This window comes from Lampetra planeri, chromosome 4 (genome assembly GCF_965212315.1).
Source record: "Lampetra planeri chromosome 4, kcLamPlan1.2.h2, whole genome shotgun sequence".
NCBI classification, from domain to species: Eukaryota; Metazoa; Chordata; class Hyperoartia; order Petromyzontiformes; family Petromyzontidae; genus Lampetra; species Lampetra planeri.
This window is the reverse complement of record NC_136110.1, coordinates 10761151-10784084: the sequence shown is the minus strand read 5'-3', so window position 1 is coordinate 10784084 and position 22934 is coordinate 10761151. Positions and strand designations below refer to the sequence as shown.

The 22934-nt window shown below is 43.3% G+C and overlaps 1 protein-coding gene across 1 annotated transcript in view; it reads right to left on the bottom strand.

Annotated features, from left to right (window-relative positions):
* Positions 1-22934, bottom strand: part of BIN3 (bridging integrator 3) — a 169558-nt gene that overhangs the window by 112193 nt on the left and 34431 nt on the right. The window contains exons 3-6 of the mRNA XM_078593240.1: positions 22830-22870; positions 20728-20789; positions 19008-19144; positions 6000-6040 (exon numbers count right to left, since the gene is read on the bottom strand). Coding sequence (XP_078449366.1) covers positions 6000-6040; positions 19008-19144; positions 20728-20789; positions 22830-22870 — 281 coding nt within the window. The remainder of the gene's footprint in view (positions 1-5999; positions 6041-19007; positions 19145-20727; positions 20790-22829; positions 22871-22934) is intronic.

Below are 22934 nucleotides of genomic sequence, written 5' to 3'. Positions count from 1 at the left end.
AGTTCCCACAAAAATCTGCTACAACATTGTCAGATGACGGTCAAACGAAAAGCATTTTTTGTAACTCTCAGAGCAGGATTTTAGTCAAATTTACGTGCAAATTGGCACTTTAGGTGCGCGCATTCGTTGGTGACCAGGCCGAGACCACCAACTCGCCACACTGGGGAAGCCAAGTTTAATCTGGGGCAGCTGACCTGGATTCAAACCTAAGATCTCGGTTGTACTGGCTCAGCTCTCTGACCGCTGAGCCACCTCTTGCCATTTCGTGAGTTTAAAATCTTTCACCAACTCTCGCCACTTACCTTCGCTGTAGTATCCTCCTCGTGCCCTATGTTCCGTACAATTACACTCTCATTCAAACTAAACTCAGCTTAGCGGAGGTTGCCTGGAGAGGGGTGGGGGGGGGGGAGGTCATTAAATTGCCCACTGCCTGTAATTCCCTCCCCCATACCCATATTGCTGACCCTCTCTTGCCCTATTTAGGACCTCACTCAAGACCTACCTTTCATCCTCTGCTTCCGATTGATTGCATACAATTACAGCGGAGATGTTTTATATGTCTTTTTAAATCTCACGCTTTTGCAAGTCATCTCTCTTAAAGTTACATTGCAATGCTAATGCGGGCGCTCTTTTTAGTTTTTGCAATATAAAAATGTGTTGGCATGTAGATGCTTTGTAAATTAAAATTGCCATAGTATTAATTCTAATCTGCCCATCTTCTCACTATGTTGCAGGGCCATGTTCATAACATGGCGAGTCGTGTTGGTTTATAATAACATTTTTACAAATTTTTAAGCTTGTTAAGCCTACCACTTTTCACAAACGACAGTTTTGCTGTTGAAGTTATATATATATATTTGGCCGAATGTGTGATATAAATGCAGCAGTGTCTCAGCGTGCTATATTGTGTTGGCTCTCAGGCACACGCAATGTCCTTATACCACCTAACGTACATCCTGAAAAGCACAGTGGTGATTCTATGCCATTTTTTTTCTTAAAACTTAATACTAATCTGCAATTACAAAGACACATATGCCCCAAACAGCCTTAACAGATTTTTGGGGGCAAGTGGGGGGGGGGGGGGGGTGGCCAGCACCACGCCCGACTGCCTTTGTCTCCCCTCGTAGCGATGTTTACACATTGCACCAGCTATTTATTTGAGGCCGAGTTGGCCTGGAGAAGACCCAGGACTAGTTTGAATACTTATCACTGGTGTTGGCCTTTATCGGGAAACGAACTTAGGTAACTGGCTTTGTAATGTAGTGCACTGAACCACTACACTACCCCAGCTCACAAAACACACAGACACACACAAATTACCCTACAAATGCAAGTTTATCATGCTAATGAGTAAATGTAATTGCTTGCTCATGCTAATGCTGGAAGGCCCTCCACTATAGAGAACTACTCAAAAGTATAACAATGTGAAAAATAAGTTTGATTTGCAATATCAATTTCATATTATCAAGTACTGCGTTAAATGTGTAGTGACATCGCGGCTGTCATTGTGTGGTGCCGGCCCGAGAGAGGCACGGCGTGCGATGCACTTACATCGCGGACATCACGTATGTAGCGACATCGTGGATGTCACTGGGTAATGCCGGCTCTAGCGAGCCACGGCGTGCGATGTATTGCCATTGCGGGCACCACGTATATGTGGGTGTAGTACCAGCCCCAGAGAGGGCTCGGTGAGCGCTGGGTCATAGAGCTCAGTGGCACCACACGTAGCGTGCAGTGTTGAAACCGACAGGAGGGAGTGTGAGAGTGTCAGCTATGGGATGAGGTTACCCCAGGCCATGGCACTCTGGTTGACCCTGGAAGGCACGTGACAAGTAAGATCTACACAGGGGCCCCAAGTGGGGGCTGGGGGTGGTCACGTGCCGGGGCGAGATCCTGCAAGTGGGTTCGAGAAGGTGGTCGTGGCCAAGGGCAGAGCCAGCCACAGCCAGCGAGCATATCAACCGGGTCCCCGAGAGGGACCGGGGTTCAGCGTTTCTGTTGTCATCTGAAGATCTACGTTCTACATCCAAAAAGAAGTCACCAACACGTGGACCTGGACCCAAGCTGGGGTCCGGTCTGCGACTCAGTTGAATCCACTACAAATGTAGAGAACAAGAAACTTTACATTGCGGGAAATGTGAATAATTTCGAGATCAATGTAACAATCTGTAACAAAATAGAATTTGGGGGAATATTGTAACTCAAACATAGGCACGTGTACATGTAAAGCTCTGTTGGCAATCCACTGCTGGATGAGGGCCTCCCCACACCACGTGGGTCATGGGAGTTATTGACCATATTTCATCGTGCTGATCAGTGTGGGTTTGTGAATGTTGGGAGCATAGACTTGAGAAGATAACAGGAGAGTAGAACAATGAATTATGCTGCAATGCTTCATGTTGCCTATGTACGGTGCGAAAGAAGTTCAACATACATACGATATAGCTCTGCAGCCCTATGACAACCTGTTTGTGCATGGTGGTCACCAAGCACTATCCAGGCTCAAACCTGCTTACATTCTGTCACCTGATGAGATGGGTTGCATTCTGGGTGATTTGGTCATTGGCAAAGATAAAATGGCCAAGCTGATAATCAAAGTATCTACCTGCTTAAACAGAACTTATCTCCCCACTGGCAGTTGGCAGCAAGCTGAGGAAGACTACTGCTGACTTACAATTTTAAACTGGTACTTATTTTACTGGTAGGAACCGCCAAGTTACACCAGCCCACAGGGGATTATTGTGTCCGTCGTGCATCCAAAAATGGGAGGGGTGGGGCTGGGTGGAGAGGGGAGGGTGGGGAGGGGCTTGGTGGGGAGGGAGGGGCTAGGTGGGGAGGGGCTGGGTGGGGAGGGTGGGGCTGGGTGGGGGGTGAGAGGGGTGGGGCTGGGTAGGGAGGGGCTGGTCACCACGTGGTGACCTTATAAAACTCAACGTTTAACCTACTCACGCTGGCTTGTGCCCGCCCTCACAGTCGAGCATATTTGCGGAATACACCACGCCGCCATTGACCCTGGCCATTGACCGAGCAACCCAACGTTCCTACCAGCTCCCTCCGCAGGAATGTGTTATCTCGCTTGAAATTGGGGGTTGGGCCAAGTAAATCTCTGACTGGGATTTGAACTGAACACCTTTTTTTATTTCAAGTCAAGCACGGCAATGTCTATTAACTTGTCAGGTTTAACGATTACATTTTTGTAACAAAACTCAAAGGAAAAAAAAAACAGATGTGCAAAATAGAGACATTTATTAGTTATCATCACCTTTTCTACTTAAACAAGAACAAAAATTCACCCAAGCAATGTAGCAGAATGACTCACTTGCCCTGTGAGCTGGGAACCACACGGATAATTGCAGCTTTATATAGGAATGCAGCTGAGAGTTATGCGCTAAATCAGCAAATATCCCAGAGCTCTGAATTAACACCTGGGAGATGGCTGATGAGGCTGTGATTGCATTTCATTTTCGAGAAACACTTGTATCTGTTTGGGTTTTTGCCACACAATGGGAAAACCTGCCAAAATCACAGTGAGGCGTGCATTAAAATGTCATACCTACCGCACAAAGGCAAAACAGACACGTGCACTTGTTGGAATGCAATCTCTATAGACCAACTAGCTTCATGTGGCATTTTCTAATTTGCACTCTGCGCCATTGACAATTCAAAGGCGGTGACTCATAGCTGGTCCCAGATTCTAATAAAGTCAAGAAAAGAAGGAGCCCCTCATCGCTACAGAGCAAAAGCACGGGTTACAATGACTGAAAGCTTCTGAGCTCAAAGAACACCTGATAAATATCACCAGAATGCACATCATGGTTGCACATTGGAAATGTGAGAGTTGGGCCCCAAAAATCATTAAGATTCACACTCTAGATTCACCATTAGATTCACCATCTCTCCAACAAAACTCGGCTTTACTGGAACAAGGTAGATAAAGAAGATTAACATGGCAATATGTATGGCTGAAAAGGACTTTGCTAGAATCTAAAATTTTTGTCAACAAATTATACATATTTATACTGTTTATTCCACCAAGACCTAAAGTCAACCAAACCATTGTTCTACCATTCGACGATTATTATTTATGTATACGGTATTTATTGCAATGAAACCATACTTGTGAGTTTTCAGTAATTTCTGTAGGATTAGAAGCTAATTAAAATGCACTGATAACCTATATGTGAACTATAAATTAAATTAATGTGCAGTTCACAAATCAATGCATAACCCCCAAAACACATTTGCAAAGTATATGGTTTGAATCAGCGTTGTGATTTTAAACAAATGGTTTACATTTCAACCAATGGGAAACATATTATTTAAGCATATAAAATAAATCACCAAAGCCACTGTAACAACCATGTCATGTGGATTTGAGACAAAGTAAAAAAATAAAAACAGGGCTGTCCAAACGATAGCTTGTCGGGTCAAGTTCGGCCTGCCAATTCATTTTTTATCGGGCCCACTGCCGTCATACAAGCTTAGCATTGAGAGTTGCCCAAGGTGGCTCTGACCTACATTTTTAAGTTAATTATTTCCCAATAATTATATAATCTTTGCGGGGAGGGGGGTGGAGGTCTGTGGGGGGCTGTCTGGGAACAAAGTACCATGCGTTATCGATGAGTCTATCTCTTCTGTCTCTCAGATTTCTTCTGATGACATCCCTCTCCTGCCTATCTCTTGTATTTGGCTTCTGAAAACATCTTTCTGCTATTTAATGTCTGAAGATATATTCTCTTTTCAAAAGCTCTTCCGAATACATCTCACTCCTACAGTTCTTGCTCAATATAAGCTACGTCCATGGTTCGACTGTCTCTGCATGTTTATCAATCAATGCCTCAATATAGAATGTTTGGATACACTCGGCACAAGGCAAGTATCGCATTGGGTACAAAAATATTTCTCAACATCGGTTGTCAGCTTCAAGGCATTCAAATGTCATACTTAATCAACACTACAGCAACGGTAAGATTGCAGTTTGGGATGATTGAATTGGCTTACAATGAGAGCGCTATTCATAATTTTATTCGATAATGTAACCTAGCATTATGCACAACTTGATAATGAGGGAAATCTCAAGTATTCAGCACACTAGCCCGCATGCATTACTCCTGATACAAGGCATTTACAATTAAAACTAACAAAAGCAATACATTGTAAAACTAAATGTGTGAAAACTGTACAAAAGTTACAAGTAGAATTGGTCAAAACTGAACTGGTTTGCAAAGCTGAACCTTACTGATGCCAAAGGTTTAAAACGACACGGAATAATGTATAAGAAAAACACAGCCTCTGTGCAGATATTTTGATGGGGTTTTCCTCATCATTTCCAGGTTTGATTTGCTTCGCGATGCCACGTGCTACAAAGGAAAGACTGAAAGGCTTGTAGTAATTTACACAGCTGAAAGTGGACATTGACGTAACCAAAACCGATAGTTATTTCGTCATTGACACACGTGACGGAACAATGTTGTAAAGAAACGTAATGACACCAACAATGAAAAGTGAACGAACGACCAAGACTAAAAATGATACAAGTACTTTAATTGATACTGCATTCGTCTGAGATTGATCAATTAAGCATAACCTACTTTGCATATCACAAAATGATCCCTGTAAAATTCCGTATAAAAAATCCCGAATGCGCCAGAAACAAAAAAAAAATTACATTAGGATTGCAGGCTTGCATATTGTGCTTGAGAAAACAAATCTCGTACACACTGCAGCAATGTGACTCATGCTTAACGTTAGTAATTTATTATCAAATCCCAGGTTTTTAATTAAACTGATGGCCGGGTCTACATTTGCATGTCTCTATTGGGCACATCATGTGCTAAACAATGGCATCAGGGTCACCTCACTGAGGAAAACTTAATTCAAGTGAAATTATTTACATATAAGGCGCACTGATTTATACACGTGCATGACACCACTGCATAGACATTTATACATGTATGTACAACATGCTTAAAGGATATTGTAAACAAGTTTAAACTTACTTTTTCATAGGCTCTATTACGGTCTTCTGTAGTTGATTTACCTGAAAATAAAACACAAAAAGTTACTTCTTCCAATAAACTGAAAAGTTAATAAGGTTACTTACATGCCACACATTACCCAACCATTAGAGATTAAGGTCAGAATGCAAGATTTTAAAGAGGTAGCATTCTATTACAAAATGAATGGCATCTGCAGGTCAATTGCCATAAATTAACATTCCTATTTCGTTAATGTTTAAATCCTCAAAACCGTATGTTGTCATATAGAAAATATTCAAGATTGCGTCAAATGATTAACTTCTGATAAATATTTTCTTTCTTGACCAGAGCTTTCCCAGTGTGTACTGTGAAGTTCAAAGCAATGTAGACTGCAAGGAATTTCCTGAGGTTACAAAAACCGGATTCTCTGATTTACAATAATAAATCATGGACCCAATGCCACTGGGACAAAAACATCGTGACGGTCAATATTCCGTCCTTATTACAGAATCCTGACGCATAAATCAAACCTTATTTAATTTTAAATATGTCGACTTACACTTTTCACCTACAAGCGAAAAAAAAACAAACCCAATTGCTCACCGAATATTTTTTTTCCTGCTCAAAAAGTCAAAGCGTCATAGCACTGAGCAGCCCCCGCTGAGTTCCGGGATTCAAATCCAGACGGCTGCCCATGATGAAATCAGGGTGAAAGTACTTCTGGCTAAGTACTTACAACACATTTGTCGCTGTTACCCCGCACCTCCGATTAGCACGGTTTTCTACGTACAGTAGAACCTCTGGTCACAATCATAATTTGTTCGATAACTTTGGTCGCAACCCGATTTGGTAGTGACTCGAACCTGATTTCCCCATTGGATTGTATGTAAATACGATTAATCCGTTCCAGACTCCTACGAACTGTATATAAATATTGTTTTTTATAGATTTTTAAGCACACAAATAGTTCATTATGCCATAGAATTCACAGTGTAATAGTAAACTAAATGTAAAAACATTGAACAACAGAGAAAACCTTGAACAGAGAAAACTAACATTGCCGCGTCAAGGTTTAGAATCGTTCAACAAGATGATTGTTTCGTCTGCTAAATCAGTCGGTCGATTCTGAGAAAGAGAGAGAGAATATTTGTACGAGCAATTCATGTTTCTATTGAAAGTAAGTTAACAGTAATAATTGGGGACAGTACTGTTTTTGGAAGCATTCACCGTAATATCGTATGAACGTTTACTTCACCGCATCATCGTATGAATGATGCGAGAAGAGATTAACGGGTTCTTACGTTAGCGATTTACGTACTCAGCGCTTTCGCTCTCTAAATTACGGCTTGAATGAGGGGGGAGGGGTATGACTACACTCACAAAATGAATATCTTACTAGGAATTTTATATAACAAAAGTTATATACATAACTGTTACGCTTTATGTTGTTTGTAAACAAACAACAGGAAATTTGGCGCTTACAAAAAAAAATGGCGTGGAAGGGGAAATCGGCCGCGGCCGTGTTTGACCGCCACCCGAGTTTGTGTTTGTGACCAGATTCAAAATTTTTGTGAATTTTTTGGTCGGAACCCGATTTGGTCGTGGTCAGAAGCGTTCGTGACCAGAGGTTCTACTGTACAGTGCGAAAGAAGTTCAACGTGTGTACAAACATCCGTACTAAGCACGGTTTGCATCGGTTGTCACGACAGGTGGGGGAGGGGGCAAGCTGGCCCTGCTGCGAAAGTACAACAATTAATTAACCAATTAAGTAATTGATAAAATATTTAATTGAGTGAGTTCTGAGTCCCTGGGTAGTAACGGTGTTATAATGGTGTTGGTTCCGAGCGTGTCGGTGAGCAACCACTAATAACCAGCTTCTTGAGTGTAGCGGGTTGATGGTGGGGTATCAATTCAGTCACCGACGACTGCCCACAAGAAAATATTTTAAAAAAATTGATATATGACTGAAATTCTTCACTAAATGGTGGTGATGTCACCACGGTGCTTGTGCCAGGCTATGTGCACTTTAAGGCCACGTGAAGTGCCATGGGTTGACTGACTTAGATGACTGGCCGATGCACCACCTGTGCCCCCTATTGTATCAACTTGAAGTGTTTTATCCACCTGCCACTTTGCTCGTTGTTGTGAGCTTCGCTCCTCCGCCCTCCGTTTTTGCTGGAGGGTGACTGCCTCCAACTGCCCAGGAATGTCTTTCACGAGACTCCTCCACAGAGGCTGATCTTGACACCGCTGATACCAGTCATCAGGAAGTCCACTCGGCTCCACATCCTCTTGTACCACATCATTCCATATTTTCTCTAGCCCACGCCACGCGCGTTTAGCACTCTCTTTCTGGCCAAACAAAAGCTGTTAAGACATGCGATGGCTGGGCATATGAGCTACATCACCCAGCCAACGTAGCCTTGTCTGACGGAGGAACTCACCGATGGGACTTTGTCCAGATCTTTCGAGGATTTGTGAGCTCCTCACACAATCCAGCATAGAGAAGAAAGGACATGACCATGGCCGAGAAGATCCGAAGCTCCATGTCACGCGACAGACCAGGAAGCTTTCAAACAGCATTACACAGCCGATGAAAAATATAATTATGTTCAACTGATTTGGTGTGAGACCTCTACTGTCAAACCGGAGGTGGCCATAAGCACACTGCCCAGGTATGGAAAAATCTCCACACTCTTGCCCCATCATCACCAATGGGGAGTTGAGGGGGTGGAGTGTTTGATAGCACAACATACCCAGGGAGGTGCTTAGTTTTAGTGGGGCTGATGGTAAGGCCCCACCTTACCATCACCCACCGCCAATCGCAGTCGCTGCCCATCACTTACATTAACATTAGCTGCCCCAACCATGCTGCTAACATTTGGGCTACGCCCATTTTAAACCTTGATAAATGGGTTCTCCCTTATCTCCAGTTGTAGGCAATGTTTTCATGGAAACATTTGAGACAGATGCCATCCAGGCATCCACTCTACGTCCGTCCTTGTGGAAGAGGTACGTAGATGACACGTTCGTCATCTGGCCATATGTCTGACCAGCTCTGAACCAATTCCTCAACCACACCAATTCCATACACCCAGCCATCAAATTCACCATGGAGGTGGAAAAGGATGGCAAGTTACCATTCTTGGATGTTTTAATCGAAAAGAGACCAGATGGCTCAATGGAATACTATCTACGGGAAAGCCACCAATACAGATGCCTACCTAAAACCTGACTCCCACCACCATCCATCCCAGAAGAATTCCCTCATCAAAACTCTACAGCATAGAGCTCGATGTATTTCCGACCATCATCACCCAGCCAGTGAACTGGAGCACGTACACCAAGCTCTCAAGATGAATGGATATTCAGACGACACAATCCGTAAAGCCATCACCCCAACCGTTGGGTAAGAACCATCTGAGGACCCAATCAAAACCATCACCTTGCATACATAGCAGGGGTCACCAAAAAGATTTCCAAAATCATGAGCAAACACAAGATCCAGGTTTGATTTAACATAATACCGTACGTAAAATTCGTGATCTGATCCCATCTGTGAAGGATGTGATCCCTGACATGCAATACCCCGGCATCTACAAACTAAGCTGTGTCTGCGGCAGTAGTTACATTGGGGAAACTAAGCGACATGTCCCGGACCGTGTTCATGAACAACAAGGCAGATCTGAAACACGGTAGGACCAATGCCTCGGCCGTGGCTGATCATTGTTTTAATGCAGTATAAGACCCCACCTCTTAGTAGCATGCTCCAAGGTCTAGCAGCACCTCCAACTCCTCCTCTGAGTGAGCAGCAATCACCAGATCATCAGCAAACATAACGCACCCGGGCTTCGATCAACCTCACAGATATGCTCAGAAAATCTGCAAACCTGTTCCTGGGGGTCGGAGATCGGATAACCTTTCTTTGCACTAAGAAAACTTAACAGCCACGAGAATGCCCATGTATATAAAATTAGAACACTCAAACTATGCACAGATGGGTCTGAAATCTACTTCACGTACTGCCCTCCAAAAGGCACTCAGTTTGACCTCAGGTGGGTGCCATGTCTTTCCCCTGTCTCGGATCTAACGCCCCTGCATTCTCAAACCGAGCAATGGTTGGATAGAAATGCATGTGCACTTCACCCCATCATTAATACATTATTTGGGCTGAGTCACTGAACCAGTGCTTTGGTTACCAACACTGACATTTGAGAGCAGGTCTGGGCATACGTAACACCAATTTGCTGGTGCTGGTGACATGTAAATGAAAAATAGTGTGGCTAATTTTGTATGATACTATTGTGAGCTGCCAAATGCACATTTAACATGACTACATACCTCTAAATAACCAATCGCGTGAGCGCCTGTTGGGACATCAAATTGCCACCAATGCAATATTTACAGAGTTATTGATGCCAAGTCATGCCATACATAAGTGTTCCAAAGATGCCTCTTATAGACCATAGGGGCAAGCACTGTCAGAGAGCACCTGCTAAGGCCAACAAGCATTTAAGGGAGAGGTGTGGCTAGCATCATTCCCAGTCACGTTTGTCTCCCCCTCTCAACTTGTTAGCAAGCGGCCAAAGAAGGCAAGCAACGGGGCACGAGAGGGGCGGTGAGGCCAACAACATGCTCGACTAGGAAAGGCTCAGAACCGATTCAGTAACTCTGACATGTACAAAGGTGTCTTTATCTCAAGCATAAATCCATTCCAATGAAATATTAACGGAAAAAAACACAAGCAGAGTGAATACCTGAAAAGGCCTCCCTGCACACTTCATTAATTCCAGATGAAACTATTTGGTTATCTTCACGGGGCATCTTTAATTATCTAAGTGACATTTAATCCATGTTGACTTCAATCACAATTTATGGCACATCGATATATATGTATGTTTTTGAAAATGAAATTGTTATAATTCATTATTTTAGTGAAACGCCTAAAATTAGCTACAGGTGTTAGAAATTGATAGAGAGAAAAGACCGAGCTTTAGCAAGTGCTGCCAGCTGTAAATTAGCATTTGTACAATAATTCTCGCGTGTGCTTTTACAGGCATACGGATCTGCACACGTGTTACACAAAGGCATTCAGGACATCGCACGAACTCCAGTCATCCTTGCAGCGGCTTTTTGGTGGCCATTGAACAAAGACGGTCACTCCATCGCGCACTTTCGGATCTGCGGCCATCTGGAACGCTCTTCCTTCCGATATTAGGAAGCTACTGGAGCTATGCACATTTAAATCATCTAGATTGAAAAATCATTTCTTTAGAACTGTTTTTCGTGTTTAGTTTGTTGTCCTTCCCCCGCATTTAGAATTAGCGCGGTTGACTACGTATGGTGCAAAATAATTTCTACATACTAACAAAGAAAGTCAAATGTCTCTCTGCTCAAATGAGCAATGAAGTAGCCCTCATCTCTGCTAGTGAACCCAAACAATGGCAATTGGTTATTCTGATGGAAGGGGCCAAGCTACCCACAGAGTGACAACTGTTGTGATCTCATTATGACCACTTCTGTTGAGGTTTTGTTAAAGTTTCCAATTATCCCGAAGTTGAAATTTCTACAGACTACACTAAGCTACCAGTCAATGATCAAATTGATAGATGTCCAGTTAAGAAACTAAATAAATCCAAAGAAACTTATCGTGAAACACACATGTATGTGCCCATGTAGCTATTATTTGTATCGTATTGTGGCTTGTCACTGTGAATTGTATGTTAAAAACAGGATCGGACAACCATTAACATGGGCAATTGAGATGTTGTTTTATAATGTCATGAAATCTGCAACAAAGTTTCGGTAATTAAAAAGGTAGACAAATATTATCATACACAGCTCATCGCACAAACCAATCAGCTCGAGCTGAGATCCGCAGGAAAGGTGGGAGAACACGAACCGCTGTTGACTCTAGCGAAGAAACGCCCCAGTGGCTTGGACACATGACAACAAAAGGGGAGACACTTACCCAACATTATCTTACAGGGCATGGTCGAAGAGAAGGTGGGCACAAGCCATGATCAGAAGGATGGCAAATGTGATATAGACTGACACGCCAGACAATGACCGTGAAGGACATGCCAACGTGGAAGAGAGTTGACAACCGAGGCATCGGTGGTGCCCCAGTCTTTCCAAGGAACAATTATTGTTGATCTTGTACCGAGTGGTATGGCCTCAACAGGTGCGTACACATTTTGCCGATCCCTGATTGATGACGACTGTAGTGATGTTGATGACAACAACGATTATCTAGAGTTGACATTGGTAAGGGTATGATCCCATAATTATATATAATCACATGATTGGGAGCACATGTTTATCATTGCCCAAGTCCATTTGCAAGTTGTGACTTACAGCTAGGCAGAGCCGACTGCAAGTTTTAAGATGTAGAAATATTCACCGGGAGCCTTGTTGTGTTTATTTCATATTTACACAAGTGAGTGACTAAATGTGGAGTTTGCTCTTGTGGACCTGGTGACGCAATCACAAACCCACAAAGGTACGATGATATAACCAGAATGCAATGCAGCTCTGCCACCCATAGCGATTTAAAAAGGGTTGTATCGATTAACGAAACACGCATTCCAGAATACCATTTTAGTTAACCTTGGGCATTTGCAGTGCACTTCAGCATGTTATTTGCATGCATTCGGCTAAACTTCCGCCACTATTGTCACGGAAGTCATGCCGTTGGTATTCCTAATGTTTAATGGATAGTGGTGCAAGGAAAAAATGTAAAAATATATAATTTACCCTAAGAGCTCTATAATTCGAAGTATATTTGCCCACATATAGAACCAAATGGCCATATTTAAACTCTTTGGGTCTTTCGGGCAAGTCACATAGATAGAAAAATAATAAAATCGCGACGTTTCGATCGCAACACAAGCCATCGTCTTCAGGTGAAAAAATACAGAAGGCGAACTTCTGAGGCAGGAGGAATATAGCGGCAGCGCTGCTGCAGCAAGAGGTTATATAGGTTTGGGATGGGTGCAACCCAAGGGTAGGTTTGCGGGGCTAGAGATGTAATTTGCATGTAAATGTAAGATCGGAGAGCCTGATTTTCATCACGACTACGGCGCTGAAGAGGCGGCCATTGTATTGCTAGAGATTAGCATGTCAATCGGCCGTATTTAATTCAAAAACACTGTCATAATAACTTTGCAGAACTGCCAAATCATCCATGTGATTGGTAACCCCGAACATGAATGCAAAGTAATCACTATCAACCATTATCTATCCACAGTTGGATGAAGGCCTCCCCATGTCATTGCCATCCATCCAATGCCACGATACACGTTAGTTGATTTCACCACCCTATTTATTTTTTGCACAGCCAAAAAGATACCTGTAATTTATATTTGTTCTGTGATCAGAGTTACCATTTCTGTCTCTGGGTGTAATTCTTAGTGTAGGTCTCTGCTTGCTTTTTTCATACAGAAATCTGTCGGTTGCCTCATTGCACGTTGTTTCGCATTCACATTGCCAATGAATTATGGAACATAATTTCCTTAGAAGTTTAACGTTTAGTATTATATATTTTGTTAAAATTGTGTAAAAAAAAAATTTAGCGCAATTTTTTTACTCGGAATGCACGCGGTAAAAAAAATTGACTAATTAGTTGTGTACCAACAAAAATCCTCCGCCAAGTGCTCAGTCTCCGTATGCCAGCCCGCCATGTTCCGTGTTCGTTGCACACGTGTGAGGTAAGAATGTGTATTGTATAGCATTAGGCGATAGTTGGAGGAAAAAAAGGTGCAAAGGGCTTTGAAAGATGAGTGCAAAACTCACAGAAAACGATGATAGCGCGTGCCTCTGGCAACAAAAGGCAAAGGAAAAGTATTAATCTAGAGGTTAAATCAGAAGATTTAAAAGTTTTGAAGTAGGTGAAAAGGCAGCCGAAATTTCCAGAATGCTTGGTCTACCCCAGACCTCACGAGAGAACTATTCAAGTTAATGAGGGAAAACTTCTAGAATGTGCTGTACTGGAAGCGAATGCTAGCAAGAACGTTTGTTTCCAGAGAAGACTTCTCCAGGTTTGCTCATTTACCACTTGGAGACAGTGAGGGCTACGAAAGGCTCTTCAAAAGAACATCTCCCTGTTATTTGGCGATCGAACAAAAAAGCCTTGGTGACAATGGCAGTTTTTCAAGAATAATTTAAGTCGCATTTCTACCCAGATGTGAAGAAAATGAAAAAAACAATGTGTTCAGGTATTTTTTTTCTGCCACCCAACACAACTGCATTGCTGCAGCCTATGGATCAAAGAGTTAAGAGTTATCGCCAACTTGTAAGCTTATATAAAAAAAGTAAGACAAAACATTAAACTTAAAAGGTAATTGCGTTCCCTTATTATCCACACCACACCTCCTCCAAGCTCATCGGGGAAAAGTCAGCAAAGGACTTTTGACGTGGCGATAATTTCACGTCAGCCGCTGGCATCATTGAGGAGTCGTGGCAGGAAGTAAACGCGTCAAACACGAATGGTGTGGGTCGTAAGATCTGGCCCGAATGTGTCACAAACTCCGAGGCCATTCGAGGAGACAGTGCCAGAAATTCAACATGACGTCGTGGGATTGGCCTAAGAAGCTGGGCTCGACAATGTGGAGGAGTCGGACAATGTGGTGGAGTTGCTGAAGTCCCATGGTGAGGACCGGTCAAATGAGCTGATGGAGCTGGAACAACAAGCTGAGGAAGAGGAAGATTAAACGAAACCACCATCACAAATCTTTGTGATAACCAGTTGAGCAATGCCACATCGATACATAGTTAAATACGGCTGTGACGGTCCCACCTGATGACGGAGACTTGTGTTGCCTCCGAAACGTCGTGATTTTTGTTTTTATTTTATTTTATTTTCATTAATTTTGATGTTTTACCTACGTGACTTTACGAAAGCTTCAAGTCTAGAAATAAATACGTAGTGAAATTACATTTGCCAATCCTCCCTCATTTCTGTATGGATAGAGGTTTACATAGACCCAAGCATTTTGCAAACGCATGTGCAGATGAAGCTGATGTCTCGTCATCTCCTCACCGATGTAAGCAACGAGAGCCCATGTTACAAGGTGGTCACCCCAAAAAATTTCACTGGCCACAAGGCATGGTATCGTGTACAGGATTTATAAATTGGCATTAACAACAAACGCACGGAAATGTGGTTCACGGCCACCCACCGCTCAACACAGACCACAGGCTATAGTTAAACCCTGATCGAAGCACACCTGGTAGGTTTTTCCAGCAAGTACAGCACAAACATTCCTACCGAGATAGGAAAACAACTCAAGCTTTAAACACACGCACACTTGCTTATTCCTTAACCGCCTTCACGTTCACCGAAATTAATGGAATATTGTAGCTCTGCACAATCATCATTTCCTACTTGACGATGTTAATGGTTCGTATTCTTGCGGCGAGAGTTGCAGCAATGAAAAACAATTTTGTGAACACAACCTAAAGTTCTCTGCTAGACTTAGGTGTCATTTTGAAAGACGACCGTTCTTTCCCTAACGAAAACTACTTCGAGACACTTACGAAGCAAAGTATCTGTGCGTGTGCGAGTGGTTTGTTACATTAGGTTTTACAGTAATATTAGTGTAATTTCACAACACTATATTTTCATCAACGCAGAGGAGGTTTGTGTTCACACAATGCTACTGAAACATTAGCTCTTGTATTAAGCAAAAAAGCAACTGCATCTAATTTACCCCATTAAAAGATGGTAATCACTTCTGCTGAAACGTTGTGTTTTGCATCAATATCATTTCAAAATCGGCATATTAATTTGAATGCACTACCTGCTGTGTTACATCATTTGAACACATGTAAGCCTCATCTAAGCTTACAATTGAGAACATAATCAACTCATTGCCTGGTTTGAAAAACTCACCGGGGGCGGATTTTTATGATCAAGTCAATTTATGTACATTTCTAGAAACCCTGGTTCGTCATTGTGAAAGCAGACTATCATCCAACTGTAGAAGGGCCGTTGCCCCAAACGTCGATTATATGTACAGTGATACCTCGGTTCACGAACGCTTCGGTTCACGAACAACTCGGTTCACGAACAGAAAATTTCATAAAAATATGCTCCAGTTCACGAACAGGAGCCGCGGCCATTTTTATGCTAATTTCAGGCTGTCACATGGTCGTGACTTCCTGTAGGAAGATCGTGGAGAGACGCAAAGACACAGAAAGAAGTACTGTGAAGACACTTTCAGTGACTTTGATTTTTGGTGTGCTTTTTAGCACATACAGTACTGTAATGTACTACTGTACTGTACAATACTGTACTTACTGTATTGTACAGTTCACCCGTTTGAGTGCTTACTGTCTCCCACCCGCCTCCCACCTGCCTTCCTCCATGCCAGAAGTCATCTCAAGCAAGGTTAGTGTTCTCTCTTTATACATTACTATACTGTACAGTACTACAGTAATGTGTATTGTCATTTGTTTCATATTTTTGTGCTTCAAAAACCAAAAAAATAAGGTCAGAACGGATTAACCGGATTTACATTGAACCCTATGGGAAAATGTGCCTCGGTTCACGACCAATTCGGTTCACGACCAGAGTCAGTTCACGAATTAAGTCCGTGAACCGAGGTATCACTGTACAGGGAAACCTTGGATTGCGAGGAGCATAATTCGTTCCGGAAACGTGCTCGTAATCCGAAGCACTCGTATATCAAAGCGAATTTCCCCATAAGAAATAATGGAAACTCAGATGATTTGTTCCACAACCCAAAAATATTAATATAAAAATGATCAATACAAAATACTGTACACCTTTTATATTTGTATTTAAATTTAATAGAAAGTAATCAAATGTATTAATTAAATTTTATCGTGGCTGGTGTGAGGGAGACGAGAGAGAGGAGAGGAGGAGGAGGGTTATTGTGTAGGACGACTTTCACTTGCAGTACAGTTACTAAAGAACAGTCACTACACTTGGACACAAAATAAAAAAAATGCTTTATGCACACACACGTACTGTAGTAATCAGTATACGCTCGCACGGATGTTGACTATACGAGTGAGGCACGCCGACTGAGACCGAGCATGGGAGACGATTACCCACAATCACGCAGCGAGAGAAGAACCATTGGCTCAGTTGTGATCACGTGACGCTCGGCAGACAAAGCGTATACTGTACGTACTGATCGTATTGCAAGACATTGCTCGTTTATCAAATTATTATTTATTTTAAAAAATTGCTCGTCTTGCAAAACACCCGCAGACGAAGTTACTCGCAATCCAAGGTTTCACTGTATTTTAAAGCAGTATTATTGACGAATGTGTTTTTTTGTTAACTGTGCAGTGAAATGGGTACAATCGAAAAACACGTGACTTGCTTTGATACATTTCCACTGGATGCAGCACTTCAGCAAGCGAGATACTATTGCCCTGGACAATACTCTGTAGAACAAAGTTTTACTGTGCAATGCAACTATGCACTTTGCGTCTTGATACAGCCAAAATCAAATTAGTTGCCACATGATCTGACTCGGTGAGTCTTAAAAACAACATGTACACGGCGTGGTGCGGTGGGGGGTGTGGCAATGCCGTACGATGAAAGGACTTGCGTACGGGCCCCATTTATTATACTGAAACCATGGGGGGCGTTCATAACCAAGTACTTTTCTATACACACACCACCTCTACACATATATGCGGATGGAAGGCAGTGGCCAGGCGGTTAACACACAAATAGTGGAGACATGAGATGGAATTACACTGGTCAACAAAAAAATGTTTTTTTCTGGCCTGGACTTTTGCAGATGTTTTAGACTAATTTCAGGGTGCTGATTCCAAATCTGATCTCAGATTTGCTCTATCACATCTCATTTTTATGCTATCGGCATACCCCATTTTCATTTATTTTACTCGAAATTAACTCTGTCACTTATGATTGCAAGTTGTTGCGAGTCAGTGACTGCTTTAGTGCTAAAATATGGTGCTGTATTTTTCGGATAGTGTGTTTATAATATAATTTTATGTAGATATCCACATTTATTTAATATTTTTCTTCTGCAGTTTTGATTGAAAATGCAATATTTGATATCTCAAAAACCTGATGTGATAGACAAAAACTGATGCCAGATTTGGAATCAGCACCCCAAAATTACCTTACAACCGTTGGAATACCTTATGCCAGAAAAAGTGTGTTGACCAGTGTTATTGGCCTTAAACGTACCGATATATTACACTCATCTACATGAAACCCCCTGCTGCAGTCACTGTAATTGATCACTATCGCCGAAGTTGAACATGGAACAGCAGCAGGTGGCACGGCCAGTGCTGATGTTGTCCACAGGTACTTATTTTAGGTCGAGTCAACCAAAAGAAAGTCAAAGGCAATTACGGAATGCTTTTTTTCTGCCAGTGGTGTGCATAACTTGGAATCAACCCACATCACCGGTGGTCTCAACAAAGCGAGAGAACCACGATGCAAACACTCGCCACATGTTCGTGATGTCCGTGCAGCGAGACCTCTATTTATGCTCTATGGAAATATTCCATTTATACATGTACAGCCCTTTTTGTCAATCTACTACTGGATGAGAGCCTCCCGAATCCATACAGGTTAAGGAGGTCATTTGGCCATACTTCACCATGTTTGACAGTGTGGGCTGATGAAGAAGGGGAGCATAGAAATAGTCTACCCAATAGGGGGGGGGGCAATAATTGCTGTGAGCATTCCCAAAAGAGTAGTTTGGGGTGTCATTTTAAGTTCAACAAATGTGGACCCCTATGCCAGCACACAACAGCCTACTCTTGTGAATGACTTCGGGGTCAGGGTTCTTTAATGTCCACTATGAATCAGACGTCGCACGTGGTGGTGGTGGTGGTATTATTACCGTTATCATGCCTGTGGTATAATAACCAGGACGGCCGCTGGATTTGAAAAACTTCGAACTTCTGCAACAAGCGGAGAACGCGCCCGCCCCGAGGCCACACAACACACGCGGAGAGAGCGCGTGTGTTGTGTGCGTGCGTATGTACGCTGGGGTAGCTGGCAGTACTGACCTTCTCCTGGTTGTAGTTTTCCACTCGGCGGAAGGCCAGGTCCAGAGCGTCAACGGCCCGCGCCAACTCGTCATCCTGGAGGCTCGACTGGCTTGACTGCAAGTCGGCCGTGATCTTGAGCGCGGACTTTGACACGGCTGTCACGGCACGGAGGTAGAAGAGAGAAGCGGGATGTTAGGGGGTGGTAAGAGAGGACAAATGTCCAAACACTCATTGTACATATATATGCTGAACTTGCTGATCTTCTTTCACACCATACGCAAATGGACCGTGCTAACCGAGCAGAGCCAGCGTGGTGGTTTTCCAACAGCTGTTTGCCAAACCGAACCGGAACCAAACTGCGATATACGACGGCAGGCTGTTATCTTGAATGCATAATCCGCTATGTGCTCATATTACTTAGATTTTTAACAAGGCCAACACTGAATAACAGAACCACAATACAAAGCATCACCGTGTCCGGTATAGATGAATGTATTTAAAGAGGAACCCATTTGAGATTGAAGGCAGTAAAGAGAAGCAGTAGAGAAAAAATAGTAAAGGGGGAAAAAAGGGAAGATGAACCTTGCGGTACACGCTCCATGCTCAATTCGATCCGGCACAGCGGTGCTACGTTTAGAACACCTGACTTTCTATTGTGCTGGTCAAAGGTCAACCGAGCTCATTATTTTTTGGGGTGAATACAATGAGCACTACGTCTGGAGAACTATTGCTCGTCTCAGAGAAAGAGAAAGAAAGAGGCTGGTCCCACAACGGGAACGTGACATTTCCACCAGTGGCTTCGTGCCAACGACAGAAGAGGGCCACCCCACTGTTGGTTTCAGCAGGGGGACTTATTGACATCTTGAAATGAAATTTACTTGCATAGTGTGTGGAAATAGACAGTGTGTAAATGCTTGAAGACAATAACGAGTAGTACTAGGTGTCTTCTTAGTCAAGATGCATTAAATCTTTACAGCATACCTCTCTGATTGGGCAGTATCGAAATTGTTTCTCACGGATTCCAGAAATTACTACCATAATGAGCCAAGAATGTCTGTTTGTGTGTAACGCCCGTGACGTCACTCCACATGCCGGACCACCCCCCCCCCCCCACTTAACTGAAATGCAGTTAAGTGTTTGATGACTTCGTTTTGTGCCAGATTCACTGCCATTAATACAGTGCTACAGTGAACTGCAGTGAAGTGTTTGATGACAAACTTTCGTGCAAGATTCACTGCCATTAAATTTACACAAGATACAATTATACTCTGCTCAATTTTTTCGTAAATATTACAGCTTCCGTCCTAGGACGGGCACACAAGCTAGTGCATATTATAAACCGTTTTCCCATGAAATCCAAACTTTTGTCACGTTATAAAAACCGCTGCTTTAATAAGCAAATTGAATAAACATTTTACATTCAATTTAAAAAATAGCAGATTTATCACTAACAAATATATATGTTTTTCCACAACACTGACAGCAAAAATTTTCCCACCCCATTAAGGGCTAAAATGAAATTGGCATCTTACAATGGCTTTATAATAGAATATATTAACACTTACACACAAGTATGCTATTATTGCATCTAAGCTGCATTTTGAGCAGGGTTTTTGTTTGCCGTAATCCCCAATTTAAGTCAACAGAAAATGTATGTTCGTCTGTGTACCAATTAGGGTGATTCGGGTCACACAGGGAAATCCCCAACACTCCGTTTATACACATTTCACCGTCTCACCTCCGTCTGCCTCCGCGCATTTTTTCACGTCTTTGTAGAGCTTTTTAATTTGCTCATCCAGCCTGTTGGTAGGGAGGAGCACGCATGAGCATCGCAAGCCAATCCCTACCCTCTCGCAAGATCAAAAGGTCATCAAAGCCAATGCCATGGATGCCACACCACTGCACCAACACTCCCACGCTTCTGCTAGTTTCCTGTGACTGTAGGGACAGTTGACGCTCGACCTCCAAGGTCTGCTCTTGCAGCATCCGAGCATCTGGACGTAAGTTTTTTCCCTTGGTTCCCGACCTCTGGGTGCCCACTGCAGTGTCTACCTCTGTGTAATGTGCTTCCCCCCCTCCACCCTACAGACATGTTCCTACCCCATCATAAATTCATCTTCGTGATTATCTGGATGCTAAGAGCCATTGACAACTGCCAAACCTGTTTTTAAATGTTCTATATAAAGAATAGGTGGCTGGGGAGCTAAGAGAGATGATGCCCATGTCAGAACACCGAGTTGGCAACCATCATAACCTGTGCCCCGTAAGCAGGTATTAGCTGTGATTATACCAGCTTCTTAAGTGTAGCGAGTTAATTGTATATATATAATTGTTGAACAAACACAAGACCCATCACGATGTTTTCAAATTAATTCAGCCAAGTCAAATGATTGCAGCTTACAATGTAAAAATACACACGATTGCTGTGCGGCCAAATCACTCATCAATATAAATAAAGGTCAGTCGTCTAATGTTTAGAGTCCTACGAAAGTGACTCATGGTGCCTTCTTGGGTCTCATCCTCTGCGGTCGTTCCCTGGCACTGGAACGCCGCGCGTTGCTCCGCTCCACACGACTCATGGGACAACTGTGACAATATTTGACGTTAATCCAAAAAAAGAGATGTGTAGTGACTTGTAGCGTCACTACCATGTGGACACACACACACGTGTGACGTCACTATGTGGGGGAGCGTCACTACCACGCGGGTCTACACACACATGACATCATCCCATCTGGGGGCGGGAATGACGTCACGGCCGGTTCAGGGGATCTGGAGGTCGTGGGTGAGTGCCCCGGGGGTTGTGTCAGGCCGTGGCACTCTGAGTGAACTCGGCTGGACACGTGACCGGATCAAGGTGGGGGCGAAGGGCCCCGGGGGCACCTTGGGGGGCCACGTGGACAGGAGAGGAGCCTTCTCCAGAGTTCTCAAAGGTGGGCGTGGCCGGGGTGTGGCCTGGACACGCCGAGGCGCATGTAAGCGGCCTCCGCCCCGGGTTCGGGGCTGCTCGTGTCCGGGATGAAGATGCCGCATGAAGACGCCTCGTGAAGAAGAGTCAAGCCTCAAGTCAGCGTGGCCATCCAGTAGCCCTCCTGGCTGGGCCACGCTAGTTGTGTCCGAGAGTCGGTGATGGTGTGTGTTAGCGAGGATAGGTCGGTGGTCACCACACTATGTTAAGTGTTGCCGTTGTGTTAATAATAAATAGTGCTACCTCCCAAGAAGTTGTGTGCGCCTAATTCGAGCCCACTACAGATGTATGAAAAAACCATCGCAACACAAACAAGGAAATTATCACTTCAGGGGAACCTCACTGACAGTGTTCGCCAACACGTGGTGGGAAACAAAGGAAATATTTTCTATTTGTTGTCCCTGATTTGAGTATTACATCCTCTGGCTACCAGTCAATGTGTGCTACCTGAGCCTCCACACATCTCTAACTAACAGGCAAGCACACTAACACTACTGTTCAGCAGCAACCCAAGTGACATTCCAGTGTTTTGCATTGGTGACTAATATGCACGGTTGACTGGGCTAAAACCATTTACCCTTTTGAAAATACGTTGCGCCATTGGAACCTTGCTTCATAATTCCTTGCGCTTGTGCGCTTTATTTTATCCGAAACTATTTACCCAAGGTAGCTGCTCGCTTGCACTTTTCGGAGCTCGTCTTCAAAAGGGGACCCCTGCTCAAGCGTGCCATACATCACCCTCGCAGATGGTGCTATTAATCACGCGGCAATACCCGCTATTGAGAACAATTAATATTATAAATGGCCCAAAAACCGTGCCGTGACTAAAACCGGCGAAAGAATGTGGCTCGCTGCAACGTTATTCTACTCACTGTTGAAGTTTTCCATATTCTCGTTCAAAGTCTCGTTCCACCTAATGATAAAAAGACAAAAAAAAATCAGAGATGTAAGTGTTTGTCGCGATCACAATTAGAGAA